Source organism: Schistocerca cancellata, chromosome 12 (genome assembly GCF_023864275.1).
Source record: "Schistocerca cancellata isolate TAMUIC-IGC-003103 chromosome 12, iqSchCanc2.1, whole genome shotgun sequence".
Lineage (NCBI taxonomy): Eukaryota > Metazoa > Arthropoda > Insecta > Orthoptera > Acrididae > Schistocerca > Schistocerca cancellata.
Window position 1 is genome coordinate 42,775,241 of NC_064637.1, and position 17,346 is coordinate 42,792,586.

The 17,346-nt window shown below is 44.6% G+C and overlaps 1 protein-coding gene across 2 annotated transcripts in view; it reads left to right on the top strand.

Annotated features, from left to right (window-relative positions):
• LOC126109410 (aminopeptidase N-like) overlaps positions 1 to 17,346 on the top strand; it is a 282,593-nt gene that overhangs the window by 188,944 nt on the left and 76,303 nt on the right. For both annotated transcript variants that reach the window (XM_049914443.1, XM_049914444.1), the window contains exon 12: positions 2,082 to 2,356. In XM_049914443.1, the coding sequence (XP_049770400.1) occupies positions 2,082 to 2,356 (275 nt within the window). The remainder of the gene's footprint in view (positions 1 to 2,081; positions 2,357 to 17,346) is intronic.

Here is a 17,346-nt window from a genome sequence, read left to right on the forward strand (position 1 = left end):
AGGGACCAAACTGCTGAGGTCATTGGTCTCTAGACTTACGCACTACTTAAACTACGTTAAAGTAACTTACGCTAAGGACAACACACACACACACACGCCCAAGGGAGGACTCGTACCTCCAGCAGGATGGGCCGTACTATCCGTGGCTTGGTGGATCAAACCGGGCAGCCACTCCGCGCAATGGGATGTAATGTTATGATGTACCATGGTAGGGCATTAAAAGTGTTTCAAATGAACTGATTTTGCATTATTTCTCTTTCCCATGTCCTTGACATTAATGCTACCAAGTTTGGTACTCATACAGTAATTAGTTTCCTTGTTATAATGTGTTAAATAGGAAAAGTTTTATTATAACCACCCAGGATGTAGTGAGTCTTGTTTATCTTCACCTACGGAAATAACTTTTGTCTTGAAGCAAAATGAATGTTGTATCAAGCAAATCTTGTAATTTACATTCGAAGATGCAGTCAACCAAACAGCAACAAGCCAAGATGGTCGCTCTTCTTCTTGGCCAGTGGAGTATAGATCTGTACCTTTCCACCAGAGGGCATAAATAACGACGTTACGAACACTGATACCCAGTTTCACTCCATTAGCTGGTCGTACCCCACTTTCTCCTACACATGTGATCTGGTGTTCCGTCCACATATGCCATCATAAGATCTTGAACAAAAACATTTGTCGACCACTGCTGTATGGCATTGATTCTGGCCACCCCACGTCCAGTAGCCTGTAATCACATATCACTCACTGGATCCTAACCAGTGCGACTAGCAATATTATGTAACAGTAGAGTGCAGTTTCTACAGCCAAGATCCTTTTAATGTTTGCTAAGTAGTCGTCACGCCGTTGCAGTTTTAATGGCCAGCAGTGTGCAACTTGCTCACAAGGGAACCTCCCCATCGCACCCCCCTCAGATTTAGTTATAAGTTGACACAGTGGATAGGCCTTGAAAAACTGAACACAGATCAATCGTGAAAACAGGAAGAAGTTGTGTGGAACTATGAAAAAAATAAGCAAAATATACAAACTGAGTAGTCCATGTCCAGGATAGGCAACATAAAGGAGATTATGAGCTCAGGAGCGCCGTGGTCCCATGGTTAGCGTGAGCAGCTGCGGAACGAGAGGTCCTTGGTTCAAGTCTTCCCTACAGCGAAAAGTTTCATTTTTTATTTTCAGACAATTATTATCTGTCCATCCGTCCGTCCGATGCGACGTAACTGCGCCGTAGTATGGGGACGCTACATGTAAACAAACATCGAAACACACGGAAAAATTTGAAAACGTTTAAAACATATGTTTTGATAGAGCACAGGGAAAACTGTGCGACTGTGAAACTGTTGCATTCATTTGTTGCAGTTTATGTCACAAACTCTTTTCATCACTTTTTTTGGAGTGATTATAACATCCACAAGAAAACCTAAATCGGGCAAGGCAGAAGAATCTTTTTACACATTCGCTAAGTGTACAAGTTAGGCGGGTCGGCAACATATTCCTGTCATGTGACGCACATACCGTCACCCCAGTGTCGTATAAATATATCAGACGTGTTTTCCAGTGGAGGGATCGGTTGACCTATGACCTTGCGATCAAATGTTTTCGGTTCCCATTGGAGAGGCACGTCCTTTCGCCTACTAATCGCACGGTTTTACGGTGCGGTCGCAAAACACAGACACTAAACTTACTACAGTGAACAGAGACGTCAAAGAATGAACGGACAGATCATAACTTCGCGAAAATAAAGAAAGTAAACATTTCACTCGAGGGTATACTTGAACCAAGGACCTCTCGTTCCACAGCTGCTCACGCTAACCATGGGACCACGGCGCTCCTGAGCTGACATTGTCCTACTTGTTGCTTATCTTGCGCATGGACTACTCAGTTTGTATATATTGCTTATTTTTTTAAATAGTTCCACACAACTTCTTCCTGTTTTCTCGATTGATCTGTGTTCAGTTTTTCAAGGCCTATCCACTGTGACAACTTATAACTAAATCTGAGGGGGCTGCGATGGGGAGGTTCCCTTGTCAGTGTTCCGACTGACTGGCAGGTCACAACACTGGTCCCCCGGCTGTACGCAGGTTACTACCGGGTGCAGTACGACGAGCAGAACTGGCAGCTGCTGCAGTCCCAGCTGGAGTCCGACCCGTCGCAGATCCACCCACTGTCCAGAGCCCAGATCCTCGACGACGCACTGGCCCTGGCCTCGGCCAACCAGCTGGACTACCAGTTGGCGATGGACCTGACGCGCTACCTGGACCACGAGCCCGACCCCCTGCCGTGGATGGCCGCCCTGCCCAACTTCGCTCTCCTCTACCAGAGGCTCGCCAATTCTGACCTCCAGCAGAACTTGCTGGTAAGTTAGCTGTTCTCTCCAGCACATAATACCACCATAGCAGCAGTTTCATCTACATCTAAGTCCATACCCTCCAAATCACTGTGAAATTTGTGGCCCAGGATACTGTGACATTGCCATCAGAACCAACCAATGTGATCATTTTTATTGAAGGCTTGTGCACTGCAGCAAGTTAGCTTCACCTGCATATAGGATGAGAGGCCAATGATGGGGCTTGCTAATTAGCAGACATTCCTCCACCACATCTGCTGTAATGACAGGTAGCTGACATGTAAAAGTACAGGGTGGTTATCATTAAAGTTCAGCTACTCACAGAGGTCCAGTGCAGGCTGTAGTTGTAGTTAGCGTAAGTTAGCGTAACGAGGGCTAAGCGTGAAGCGTTCAGTGAACTCAAAAGTAAAATTCTATGTACCGACTTGACAGAAAATCCTAGGAAGTTCTGGTCTTACGTTAAATCAGTAAGTGGATCGAAACAGCATATCCAGACACTCCGGGATGTTGAAGGTATTGAAACACAGGATGACATGCGTAAAGCTGAAATACTAAACACCTTCTTCCAAAGCTGTCTCGCAGAGGAAGACCGCACTGCAGTTCCTTCTCTAAATCCTCACACGAACGAAAAAATGGCTGACATCGAAATAAGTGTCCAAGGAAAAGAAAAGCAACTGAAATCACTCAACAGAGGAAAGTCCACTGGACCTGACGGGATACCAGTCCGATTCTACACAGAGTACGCGAAAGAAATTGCCCCCCTTCTAACAGCCGTGTACCGCAAGTCTCTAGAGGAACGGAAGGTTCCAAATGATTAGAAAAGAGCACAGGTAGTTCCAGTTTTCAAGAAGGGTCGTCGAGCAGAAGCGCGAAACTATAGACCTATATGTCTGACGTCGATCTGTTGTAGAATTTTAGAACATGTTTTTTCCTCGCGTGTCATGTTGTTTCTGGAAACACAGAATGTACACTGTAGGAATCAACATGGATTCCGGAAACAGCGATCGTGTGAAACCCAACTCGCTTTATTTGTTCACGAGACCCAAAAATATTAGGTACAGGCTCCCAGGTAGACGCCATTTTCCTTGACTTCCGGAAGCCGTTCGATACAGTTCCGCACTGTCGCCTGATAAACAAAGTAAGAGCCGACGGAATATCAGACCAGCTGTGTGGCTGGATTGAAGAGTTTTTAGCAAACATAACACAGCATGTTGTTCTAAATGGAGAGACGTCTACAGACGTTAAAGTAACCTCTGGCGTGCCACAGGGGAGTGTTGTGGGACCATTGCTTTTCACAATATGTCTAAATGACCTAGTAGATAGTGTCGGAGGTTCCATGCGGCTTTTCGCGGATGATGCTGTAATATACAGAGAAGTTGCAGCATTACAAAATTGCAGCGAAATGCAGGAAGATCTACAGTGGATAGGCACTTGGTGCAGGGAGTGGCAACTGACCCTTAACATAGACAAATGTAATGTATTGCGAATATATAGAAAGAAGGATCCTTTATTGTATGATTATATGATAGCGGAACAAACACTGGTAGCAGTTACTTCTGTAAAATATCTGGGAGTATGCGTACGGAACGATTTGAAGTGGAATGATCATATAAAATTAATTGTTGGTAAGGCGGGTGCCAGGTTGAGATTCATTGGGAGAGTCCTTAGAAAATGTAGTCCATCAAGAAAGGAGGTGGCTTACAAAACACTCGTTCGACCTATACTTGAGTATTGCTCATCAGTATGGGATCCGTACCAGGTCGGGTTGACGGAGGAGATAGAGAAGATCCAAAGAAGAGAGGCGCGTTTCGTCACAGGGTTATTTGGTAAGCGCGATAGCGTTACGGAGATGTTTAGCAAACTCAAGTGGCAGACTCCGCAAGAGAGGCGCTCTGCATCGCGGTCCAGGTTTCGAGAGGGTGCGTTTCTGGATGAGGTATCGAATATATTGCTTCCTCTACTTACCTCCCGAGGAGATCACGAATGTAAAACTAGAGAGATTCGAGCGCGCTCGGAGACTTTCCGGCAGTCGTTCTTCCCGCGAACCATACACGACTGGAACAGTAAAGTGAGGCAATGACAGTGGCACGTAAAGTGCCCTCCGCCACAGACCGTTGGGTGGCTTGCGGAGTGTAAATGTAGATGTAGATGTAGATGTAGTATGGCAGCGAAACTTTGTAGCTATGCTAATGGGTTAATGAGGAATAGGTTTTTGCTGGGAAATCATTAGTTCCAATTTTGGCCAGCATTTGCGAATCTGGCACTGTGAATGTAAGACTGACATATAGAACGGTTTTCCTTGTTCGGAAGGAGCGCTTGGTCCCCGGCACGAATCCGCCCGGCGGACTTGTGACGAGGTCCGGTGAGCCGGCCAGTCTGTGGATGGTTTTTATGCGGTTTTCCATATGCCTCAGCGAATGCGGGCTGGTTCCCCGTATTCCACCTCACCTACACTATGTCGGCGATTGCTGCGCAAACAAGTTCTCCACGTACGCGTACACCACCATTACTCCACCACGCGAACATAGGGGTTACACTCGTCTGGTGTGAGACTGGGGGACTCCACCGGGGGCCGAACCTCACAATAACACTGGGTTCGGTGTGGGGCGGCGGAGGGGTGAAGTGTACTCCGGTAGCCGTCGTGGGGTTGTGGACCACTGCGGCTGCGGCGGGGACGGAGCCTCTCCGTCGTTTCTAGGTCCCCGGTTAACATACAGTACAATGACATATAGAAATGTTTCCATATTTAATGGATTAGGAATGGAACAATGGTAGAAAAGATCAAACAATTGAGAAAGGCATAATGCTGTCCCTGGTAAATGTCTTCTTTTAGATATACCCCGAGCCAAACCTCACATGGATTCAGATCATGTGATCTTGCAGGTCATGCTTCTGGGAGACTCCTGGAGATAAAACGTTCATGGAAGATTGTATTAAGCAGATCTTTGACTGGGCGAGCGATATGAGGTGTGGCCCCGTCTTGCATGAAAACAGTTGTTTCCACACAGTTCTACTCTCCCAAAGCAGGAATCACATGCTGTACAAGGATTCAATCACATGAAGAAGTCACGGTACACTTTACATGCCCTCTGAGTGTATTCACTTCATATATGAACGGACCAAGAGTAAAGGTGCTTCTGAATCACAACACACAGTCACAAATGGCAGGTGCAGTGGCTCTTTGTGCACAACACACGGTTTAACAGTACCCCAGACTCGGCAATGCTATACATTCACTGCACCCTGTAGTCTATAATGTGCCTCGTCACTTCACAGAATATTACATATTATCACCTTCGGTCGCTGCCAGAAACCAGAGAGAGCATTCAGAACATTACTGCGGATCGCGAGGTTTCAGTTGCTGCACAGTCTGGATCTTCTACAGGTTCCAGTGTACTGTTTACCATGGCATGGATGATTCTCGTGACACTGCTTGAGAACCAGCTCTACCCAGGGCACATGATTTGTGGTCAGTAACAGCAACACCAACCTTGTCAATAACTTCCACTGGAATAGGACACCTTCCTCTTCCAGGTCCCACACAAAGCTCATCCGTTTGGAATCTCAATGTACACTACCGGCCATTAAAATTGCTACACCACGAATATGACGTGCTACAGACGCAAAATTTAACTGACAGGAAGAAGATGCTGTCATATGCAATTGATCAGCTTTTCAGAGCATTCACACAAGGTTGGCGCCGGTGGCGACACCTACAGCGTGCTGACATGTGGAAACTTTCCAACCGATTTCTCATACACAAACAGCAGTTGACTGGCGTTGCCTGTTGAAACGTTCTTGTGATGCCTCGTGTAAGGACGAGAAATGCGTACCATCACGTTTGCGACTTTGATAAAGGTCGGATTGTAGCATATCGCGATTGCGGCTTATCGTATCGCGACATTGCTGCTCGCGTTGGTCGAGATACAATGACTGTTAGCAGAATATGGAATTGGTGGGTTAAGGAGGGTAATATGGAACGCCGTGCTGGATCCCAACGGCCTCGTATCACTAGCAGTCGGGATGACAGGCATCTTATACGCATGGCTGTAACGGATCGTGCAGCCACGTCTCGATACCTGAGTCAACAGATGGGGACGTTCGCAAGGCAACAACCATCTGCACGAACAGTTCGACGACGTTTGCAGCAACATGGACTATCAGCTCGGAGACCGTGGCTGCGGTTACCCTTGACGCTGCATCACAGACAGGAGCGCCTGAGATGGTGTACTCGACGACGAACCTGGGTGCACGAATGGCAAAACGTCATTTTTTCGGTTGAATCCAGGTTCTGTTTGCAGCATCATGATGCTCGCATCCGTGTTAGGCGACATCGCGGTGAACGCACATTGGAAGCGTGTGTTCATGATCGCCATACTGGCGTATCACCCAGCGTGATGGTATGGGGTGCCATTGGTTACACGTCTCGGTCACCTCTTCTTCGCATTGACGGCACTTTGAACAGTGGACGCTACATTTCAGATGTGTTACGACCCGTGGCTCTACCCTTCATTCGATCCCTTCGAAACCCTACATTTCAGCAGGATAATGCACGACCGCATGTTGCAGGTCCTGTACGGGCCTTTCTGGATACAGAAAATGTTCGACTGCTACCCTGGCCAGCACATTCTCCAGATCTCTCACCAATTGAAAACGTCTGGTCAATGGTGGCCGAGCAACTGGCTCGTCACAATACGCCAGTCACTACTCTCGATGAACTGTGGTATCGTGTTGAAGCTGCATGGGCAGCTGTACCTGTACATACCATCCAAGCTCTGTTTGACTCAATGCCCAGGCGTATCAAGGCCGTTATTATGGCGAGAGGTGGTTGTTCTGGGTACTGATTTCTCAGGATCTATGCACCCAAATTGCGTGAAAATGTAATCACATGTCAGTTCTAGTATAATATATTTGTCCAATGAATACCCGTTTATCATCTGCGTTTCTTTTTTGTGTAGCAGTTTTAATGGCCAGTAGTGTACTTCCCTGGGTCATGCCTAGTGTTACTTCCACACTCCACCTGGGATAACATGCTATGCTCTCCCGATGAAGATATCCTCATTCCAGTCACAAATTTGATTTGGCGCCCATGATACTGTACTTTTCTTAATTTGTTGATGTCGTAGTGAGTCAAATGGTTTTCGAAGACAAAAAGTGTTGAATCCACCTCACTGCCTCTATCCCTAGCTTTCAGTATGTCATGTGAGAAAAGCAGAAGTTGTGTTTGGCATGATTAATGTGTTTGCAATCCGTGTTGGTTGCCATGGAGGAGATCATACTTTTCGAGATAGTTAATGAAGTTCAAGTTAAAATGTTCTTTGTTTCTGCAGTAGATGCATATCAATGAAATTGGACAATTCTTTTATGGATAACTATGTCCACCCTTTTTGTAGATGGGTGTGACTTGTACTTTCTTTCAACTTTTGACTGCATTTCTTGTTTGTGCTGTCTATGGTATTTTACACTTAATGATGGATTTTCAAAGTAATTCTTCTGGGTAGGGGTAACCTATCAATACCAGACAGCATGTATACATATTCAGCAAAACCCAAAATGGGAGACACATCTTAATCGTGTAAATTAAAAGTTAAACACACGTATGCAGTGAGAATGCTCCCACAAAATGCAAGGCGTGCGTCAGTGATCAAAATGTACCATGGCAGTAATCAGTCACTGCTGATATACGGCATTATCTTTTGGGAGAACTCCATAGTTACAAACAAAACATTTAGGCTACAGAAAAAGATTGTTAGAATAATAAACCACGCTAAATACAGAGACTCCTGTAGACCAATATTTAAAAATCTCAATATACTGCCTCTTCCTTGCTTATACAGGGTGAGTCACCTAACGTTACCGCTGGATATATTTCGTAAACCACATCAAATACTGACGAACCGATTCCATAGACCGAACGTGAGGAGAGGGGCTAGTGTAATTGTTTAATACAAACCATACAAAAATGCACGGAAGTATGTTTTTTAACACAAACCTACGTTTTTTTAAATGGAACCACGTTAGTTTTGTTAGTACATCTGAACATAAAAACAAATACGTAATGAGTGCCGTTTGTTGCATTGTAAAATGTTAATCACATCCGGAGATATTGTAACCTAAAGTTGACGCTTGAGTACCACTCTTCCGCTGTTCGATCGTGTGTATCGGAGAGCACTGCATCATACATCGCGTTTCTACAGAATGATCTGCCAACGTTGCTCCAAAATGTCCCACTGGAAACGCGTCGACGTATGTGGTATCAGCATGATGGTGCACCTGCACATTCCGCAATTAACACTAGGCTGACCCTTGACAGGATGTTCGACGGGCGTTTCATAGGACGTGGAGGACGCATAAATTGGCCAGCCCGTTCTCCTGATCTTACACCTCTGGACTTCTTTCTGTGGGGTACGTTAAAGGAGAATGTGTACCGTGATGTGCCTACAACCCCAGAGGATATGAAACAACGTATTGTGGCAGCCTGCGGCGACATTACACCTGATGTACTGCGGCGTGTACGACATTCATTACGCCAGAGATTGCAATTGTGTGCAGCAAATGATGGCCACCACATTGAACATCTATTGGCCTCACATATCGGGACACACTCTATTCCACTCCGTAATTGAAAACGGAAACCACATGTGTACGTGTACCTCACCCCTCATGGAAATGTACATGTGCGTCAGTGAAAAATACCAATAAAAAGGTGTTAGCATGTGGACGTAATGTGCTGTTCCAGTCTCTTCTGTACCTAAGGTCCATCACCGTTCCCTTTGGATCCCTACGTAATTCGGTGCTCTCCGATACACACGATCGAACAGCGGAGGAATGGTACTCGAGCGTCAACTTTAGGTTACAATATCTCCGGATGTGATTAACATTTTACAATGCAAAAAACGGCACTGATTACGTATTTGTTTATATGTTCAGATGTGCTAACAAAACTAACGGGGTTCCATTTTAAAAAATGTAGGTTTGTGTTAAATAACCTACTTCCCTACATTTTTTTATGGTTTGTATTAACCAGTTCCACTAGCCCCTCTCCTCACGTTCGGTCTGTGGAATCGGTTCGTCAGTATTTGATGTGGTTCAGGAAATATATCCAGAGGTAACGTTAGGTGACTCACCCTGTATATGTATGAAATACTAAATTTCTCAAAAGGAAGTATTTTAAAAGATGGAAATATCTTCAAGTATAACTGTGATTACCACCCTCATGATACTGGGTAGAAGCATTACTTGTATGTCAATACAGTAATTACAATCATTTGTAAGAGAGGAGGGTATCATGCTGGCATACTGCTGTACAGTCACATGCCATCCTATTTGAAACAGACGCAAAATTTACAAAAGTTTAAAGTGAAACTGAAAGAGTACTTGCTTGACCACTGCTTCTATCCTTTTTCCGAGTTTTTAGAGTACCATAAAAGTATAGTGTAACTGCTCAAATATTCGTAACCGATCTACAATTCTATTTCATTATATTAATTTTGTCATCAATATTCAACATGTATTGAATAATTTTTAATTATTCATCTTTTCAAAATAACCATGTGTTTGATGTATATACGATACCAACCTCACTTGCCCTACATCGTTTGTGCAAGATATGTATCTAAACACGATTTACAGGACCAATATCATCATCATCATCATTTAAGACTGATTATGCCTTTCAGCGTTCAGTCTGGAGCATAGCCCCCCTTATACAGTTCCTCCATGATCCCCTATTCAGTGCTAACATTGGTGCCTCTTCTGATGTTAAACCTATTACTTCAAAATCATTCTTAACCGAATCCAGATGCCTTCTCCTCGGTCTACCCCGACTCCTCCTACCCTCTACTGCTGAATCCATGACTCTCTTGGGTAACCTTGCTTCTCCCATGCGTGTAACATGACCCCACCATCTAAGCCTGTTCGCCCTGACTGCTACATCTATAGAGTTCATTCCCAGTTTTTCTTTGATTTCCTCATTGTGGACACCCTCCTGCCAGTGTTCCCATCTACTAGTACCTGCAATCGTCCTAGCTACTTTCATATCCGTAACCTCAACCTTGTTGATAAGGTAACCTGAATCCACCCAGCTTTCGCTCCCATACAACAAAGTTGATCGAAAGATTGGACGGTGCACAGATAACTTAGTCTTGGTACTGACTTCCTTCTTGCAGAAGAGAGTAGATCGTAGCTGAGCGCTCACTGCATTAGCTTTGCTACACCTCGCTTCCAGTTCTTTCACTATGTTGCCATCCTGTGAGAATATGCATCCTAAGTACTTGAAACCGTCCGCCTGTTCTAACTTTGTTCCTCCTATTTGGCACTCAATCCGTTTATATCTCTTTCCCACTGACATTACTTTCGTTTTGGAGATGCTAATCTTCATACCATAGTCCTTACACTTCTGATCTAGCTCTGAAATATTACTTTGCAAACTTTCAATCGAATCTGCCATCACAACTAAGTCATCCGCATATGCAAGACTGCTTATTTTGTGTTCACATATCTTAATCTCACCCAGCCAGTCTATTGTTTTCAACATATGATCCATAAATAATATGAACAACAGTGGAGACAGGACCAATAAAGAAATACAAATACATGACAAAATTTTATGGCATGTCATGTCGCAGCTGTGCACAGCAGCCCCTTTCGTCAAAGTGTGTGTGAGTTGAGTCTTGTGCGTATCTGTTAATGTGGAGAATATGTGTGTGTTGTGTGGTGTCATGTTTGTAGAGTATGCTGAAGAGAGAAGGGAGGTGGCAAAACCTGGATTCCCTCTCTTTCTGTGGCCTCAGTGATCTACCCTCTCTTTTCCTGAGGAAGGAAGTAATAGTGCCAAAAGCTAGAATAGTTTTGTGTTACATACACTATTAGATGAGACGTATCGCAACGATCCCATGCAATGTCGGGTTGACCACCACATATCATGAGAGGCGGACCCACCAGAAGAAAAAGAGGTGGGAAGTACAGTGTTGTCTGCGGAGAAGTTGCAACAACAGTGTGGATCAGCCGGGAGAGTTCACTGTCATCGAATATGGACTATGTTACCTTACAAGGGAGACCACGACTTTTGGATCACAGGATTGGAAAAGGGCACAGGTCATCCCCGTTTTCAAGAAGGGACGTCGAACAGATGTGCAGGACTATAGACCTATATCTCTAACGTCTATCAGTTGTAGAATTTTGGAACACGTATTATGTTCGAGTATAATGACTTTTCTGGAGACTAGAAATCTACTCTGCAGGAATCAGCATGGGTTTCGAAAAAGACGGTCATGTGAAACCCAGCTCGCGCTATTCGTCCACGAGACTCAGAGGGCCATAGACACGGGCTCCCAGGTAGATGCCGTATTTCTTGACTTCCGCAAGGCGTTCGATACAGTTCCCCACAGTCGTTTAATGAACAAAGTAAGAGCATATGGACTATCAGACCAATTGTGTGATTGGATTGAGGAGTTCCTAGATAACAGAACGCAGCATGTCATTCTCAATGGAGAGAAGTCTTCCGAGGTAAGAATGATTTCAGGTGTGCCGCAGGGGAGTGTCGTAGGACCGTTGCTATTCACAATATACATAAATGACCTTGTGGATAACATCGGAAGTTCATTGAGGCTTTTTGCGGATGATGCTGTAGTATATCGAGAGGTTGTAACAACGGAAAATTGTACTGAAATGCAGGAGGATCTGCAACGAATTGACGCATGGTGCAGGGAATGGCAATTGAATCTCAATGTAGACAAGTGTAATGTGCTGCGAATACATAGAAAGAAAGATCCCATATCATTTAGCTACAATATAGCATGTCAGCAACTGGAAGCAGTTAATTCCATAAATTATCTGGAAGTTCGCTTTAGGAGTGATTTAAAATGGAATGATCATATAAAGTTGATCGTCGGTAAAGCAGATACCAGACTGAGATTCATTGGAAGAATCCTAAGGAAATGCAATCCGAAAACAAAGGAAGTAGGTTTCAGTACGCTTGTTCGGCCACTGCTTGAATACTGCTCAGCAGTGTGGGATCCGTACCAGATAGGATTGATAGAGGAGATAGAGAAGATGCAATGGAGAGCAGCGCGCTTCATTACAGGATCATTTAGTAATCGCGAAAGCGTTACGGAGATGATAGATAAACTCCAGTGGAAGACTCTGCAGGAGAGACGCTCAGTAGCTCGGTACGGGCTTTTGTTGAAGTTTCGAGAACATACCTTCACCGAGGAGTCGAGCAGTATATTGCTCCCTCCTACGTATATGTCGCGAAGAGACCATGAGGATAAAATCAGAGAGATTAGAGCCCACACAGAGGCATACCGTCAATCCTTCTTTCCACGAACAATACGAGACTGGAATAGAAGGTAGAACCGATAGAGGTACTCAATGTACCCTCCGCCACACACCGTCAGGTGGCTTGCGGAGTATGGATGTAGATGTAGACGTAGATGTACTTGAAACTTTGTATACCTTTAGTAGGCCATTACAACAACATAATGTGCAAGTACGAGGGTGGTTTGAAAATTTCTCGGAAAGGACGGGAGAGGTTTAGGGAAAGGGGTACAGTTCAGAAAAGTCAGCCAGAACCCCTGGTCAGGGAAGACTTCCCGGACGGGATGAGAAGGAAAGACTGATTGTTGGGGACTGTAGCTGTCAAGATTTGAAAACCCGGGAGGTTAAAGGTGGGAGACAGGGTGATATGCTAGACAGAGATTACTACTAAAACATCATGCACGAGTTAATAAGAGTGAAAAGCTAAGTGGATTGTACGAGGATGGTTTGAAAAGTTCTCGGAATCACCACGAGGTATCAGTTGTTTACGTGATATTCAGTGGACTGTTGCCTGTAAACACGTGCGACGTCAGTGCTCTTGGAAGAGAGCTGTGGCGTTCCCGCGTAGTGATTTGCGAAGATGAAAAAAAAAAAAAAAAATCAAGATTCGAGCAGTGATTAAGTACTTCTTGAAGAAAGGTATGAAAGCAAAGAACATTCATGCCGATTTCCAGAATACAATTGTTGTGTTGGCAGAAGAGCCAACACCGTGTTACTAGTGGAGGCCGAAATGCACGCGTTTTAGCTCACGCAGGCTGGCGTGAGGAGGGAAGGACTATACTGACGTGAGGTCTGGAACATGACAAGGAATGAGAATTCAGAAAGCGGACGTAATTAGTTTGATACTTAACTTTAATCCATTAATGAGAACGTCGCTCTTGACGGTACATGATTCACAATATTATCTGTTCCGATTACATTCATAGTAACTGAATACGGCGCCTTGCTAGGTCGTAGCAAATGACGTAGCTGAAGGCTATGCTAAACTGTCGTCCCGGCAAATGAGAGCGTATATTGTCAGTGAACCATCGCTAGCAAAGTCGGCTGTACAACTCGGGCGAGTGCTGGGGAGTCTCTCTAGACTAGACCTGCCGTGTGGCGGCGCTCGGTCTGCAATCACTGACAGTGGCGACACGCGGGTCCGACGTATACTACCGGACCGATACCGATTTAAAGGCTACCACCTAGCAAGTGTGGTGTCTGGCGGTGACACCACAAAAATGGAACAAATGAATTTAAATTTGATCGAGAGAGATGGTGATCCGCGCAGTGGTCGACCAAGATGCCACTACTCCAGAAATCATTGCTAAAATGCACAAAATGGTCATGGAAGATCGCCGATTGAAAGTGCGTGAAATTGCTCACGCTTTGCCACATGTCATATGAAAGGGTATTTTAAGTGTAGAAGTAGAAATGAAAAAATAATCTGCAAGATGGGTGCCGCGACTCTTGACGCGCGCCCGCACACATACGTCGTCACCATGGCAAAATTACACGAACTAAGGTTCAAATGGCTCTGAGCACTATGAGACTTAACATCTGAGGTCAGCAGTCCCCTAGGACTTATAACTACTTAAACCTAACTAACCTAAGGATATCACACACATCCATGCCCGAGGCAGGATTCGAACCTGCGACCGTAGCAGTCGCGCGGTTCCGGACTGGAGCGCATAGAACCGCTCGGACACCACGGCCGGCTCGAACTAAGGTATGAATTGTTGCCACACCCGCCTTATTCACCTGATATGGCTCCGTCAGACTTCCATCTCTTCCCAAAACTGAAAATTTTTCTTGTTGGACGAAGATTCACTTCAGACGAAGAACTGATAGCCAGAGTTGGCAACTATTTTGCAGGCCTGGAGGAAACTCATTTTCGAGATGGTATCGAGGCACTGGAAAATCGTTGGACAAAGTGCATTAATGTACATGAAGACTACACTGAAAAATAAAAAAGTGTTAGTGATGTATGTACTTTATTTCTATTCCGTTCCGAGAACTTTTCAAACCATCCTCGTAGTAAGGTGCACTACTGTGAAAATTCCAAGAACATCGCAAGAGATATTCTATACGTCTATTATGTGGCTTATGTATCTGTGCTTAGGTGCCAGATCTCAGAGTTAATGTTCGATCAGAGGGCAGGGTGGTCTCAGTAATAAAATAACTGAGTGAAATATTCAACGATCAACTAGAACAGGTGTCATATGACGTCATCCCCGACCAACTGCAAAAAAAAAGAGGGGTCGAGGCGTTAGACTATCAGCCTGGGGGTCGTGTTCAACTCATGGTCGTTGTCCTCAGTATTAAAAAGATAAAAAGAGAGAGAGAACGAGAGAGATATGAGGCGACAGTTCGACTCCTGCTCAGGCTTAATTATTAATCCATTTTTTCATCATTTGTCATATTATTTAATTTATATGACATTTCAGAGATAAAATAAGGAAACAACCATGTGTATTTGCATGAACTTTCAATTAATGTTTACCATGTCTGTATGACAAATACCATCCTGCAACGTGTGATATCGAGAGCACATCCGACAAGTAATTATACGAGGAGTGCATGAGGAAGAACAGTCCACTGAAGTTTTGTGAGCTCCTTTCGGGTGCAAAGACTTGTGTGAGGTCTTGCGTTGTCATGAAGAAGGAGAAGTTCGTTCAGATTTTTGTGCCTACGAACACGCTGAAGTCGTTTCGTCAATTTCTGAAGAGTAGCACAATACACTTCAGAGTTGATCATTTGACCATGGGGAAGGACATCGAACAGAATAACCCCTTCAGCGTCCCAGAAGACTGTAACCGTGACTTTACCGGCTGAGGGTATGGGTTTAAATTTTTTCTTGGTAGGGGAGTGGGTGTGGCGCCACTCCATTGACTGCCGTTTTGTTTCAGGTTAGAAGTGATGAACCCATGTTTCATCGCCTGTAACAATCTTTGACAAGAAATTGTCACCCTCAGCCACATGACGAGCAAGCAATTCCGCACAGATGGTTCTCCTTTGCTCTTTATGGTGTTCGGTTAGACAACGAGGGACCCAGCGGGAACAAACCTTTGAATATCCCAACTGGTGAACAATTGTGACAGCACTACCAACAGAGATGTCAAGTTGAGCACTGAGTTGTTTGATGGTGATCCGTCGATCATCTCGAACGAGTGTGTTCGCATGCTCCGCCATTGCAGGAGTCACAGCTGTGCACGGCCGGCCCGCACGAGGGAGATCAGACAGTCTTGCTTGGCCTTGCGGCGATGATGACACACGCTTTGCCCAACGACTCACCGTGCTTTTGTCCACTACCAGATCACCGTAGACATTCTGCAAGCGCCTATGAATATCTGACATGCCGTGATTTTCCGCCAAAAGAAACTCGATCACTGCCCGTTGTTTGCAACGCACATCCGTTACAGACGCCATTTTAACAGCTCCGCCACCTGTCGGAAGTCAATGAAACTATACGAGACGAAGCGGGAATGTTTGAAAATATTCCACAAGAAATTTCCGGTTTTTTCAACCAAAATTGGCCGAGAAAAAAAATGTGTTGCATTACCTATTGAACTGCCCTCGTACATTACTCTTGCGGGCTGGCACATTGTGACACACAATATTACTGATAGTGAATAATGTCATTCCCATCATTATTTACCGAGGATTGACTTGGGCTTTCGCAGCCTTCCCTCGTCCTTGAAAATTTAATCACAGATAGTAAATAGTCAAATAACATATGAAATTCATTACAACTTCATGAAAACGCGTGTGGGTTTTTTCCTATATACAAGGGGCGTTTGAAAATTCCGTGCAAAGTCCGAGAGATGGCACCACCGGCGCGTATCGAGGCATTGTTTAGTGGCATCTTTGGAAAGAACGCACACCAAGTTTCAGCCATATTGGTCTATTTCTTTGTGTTTGGCATTCGTGTGAATCAAGGAAGTCGAGTGATTGACAAAAAATGGACGAAGAAGAATTTCGTGTGGTGGTTAAACATTGCTTTATGAAAGGCAAAACGCCTCAGGAGAGTAAGAGAAACTTGATAAACATTACGGTGACTCTGCACCTTCGATTAGAACAGTTTATAAGTGGTTTCAAAATTTTCGGAGTGGCCATATGGGCACAAGTGATGCTGAACGTTCTGGACGCCCTGTGGAGGTTACGACTCCAGAAATCATTGATAAAATCCATGATATGGTGATGGATGACAGAAGAGTTAATGAGCGTGAGATTGCTAGTGCTGTGGACATCTCGAATGAATGGGTACATAATATTTTGCATAAACATTTGGACATGAGAAAGCTATCCGCAAGATGGGTTCTGCGATTGACCAAAAACGGAATCGTATGAAGTGTTGCAAAGATGGTTTGCAAGTATTCAGGAAGAATCCGCAGGACTTTAAGCATCGTTTCGTCACTGTAGATGAAACATGGACACATTACTATACTCCTGAGACCAAACAACAATCTAAACAATGGGTTACCAAGGGAGAATCTGCACCAAAAAAGGCGAGAACCAGTCCTTCGGCCGGAAAGATTATGGCGACTGTCTTTTGGGATTCACAAGAGATAATCCTCATCGACTATCTGGAAAAGGGTAAAACTATTACAGGTGCAAATTATTCATCGTTACTGGACCATTTGAAAACAGAGCTGCAAGAAAAACGCCTGCGATTGGACCGCAAAAAAATCCTTTTCTATCAC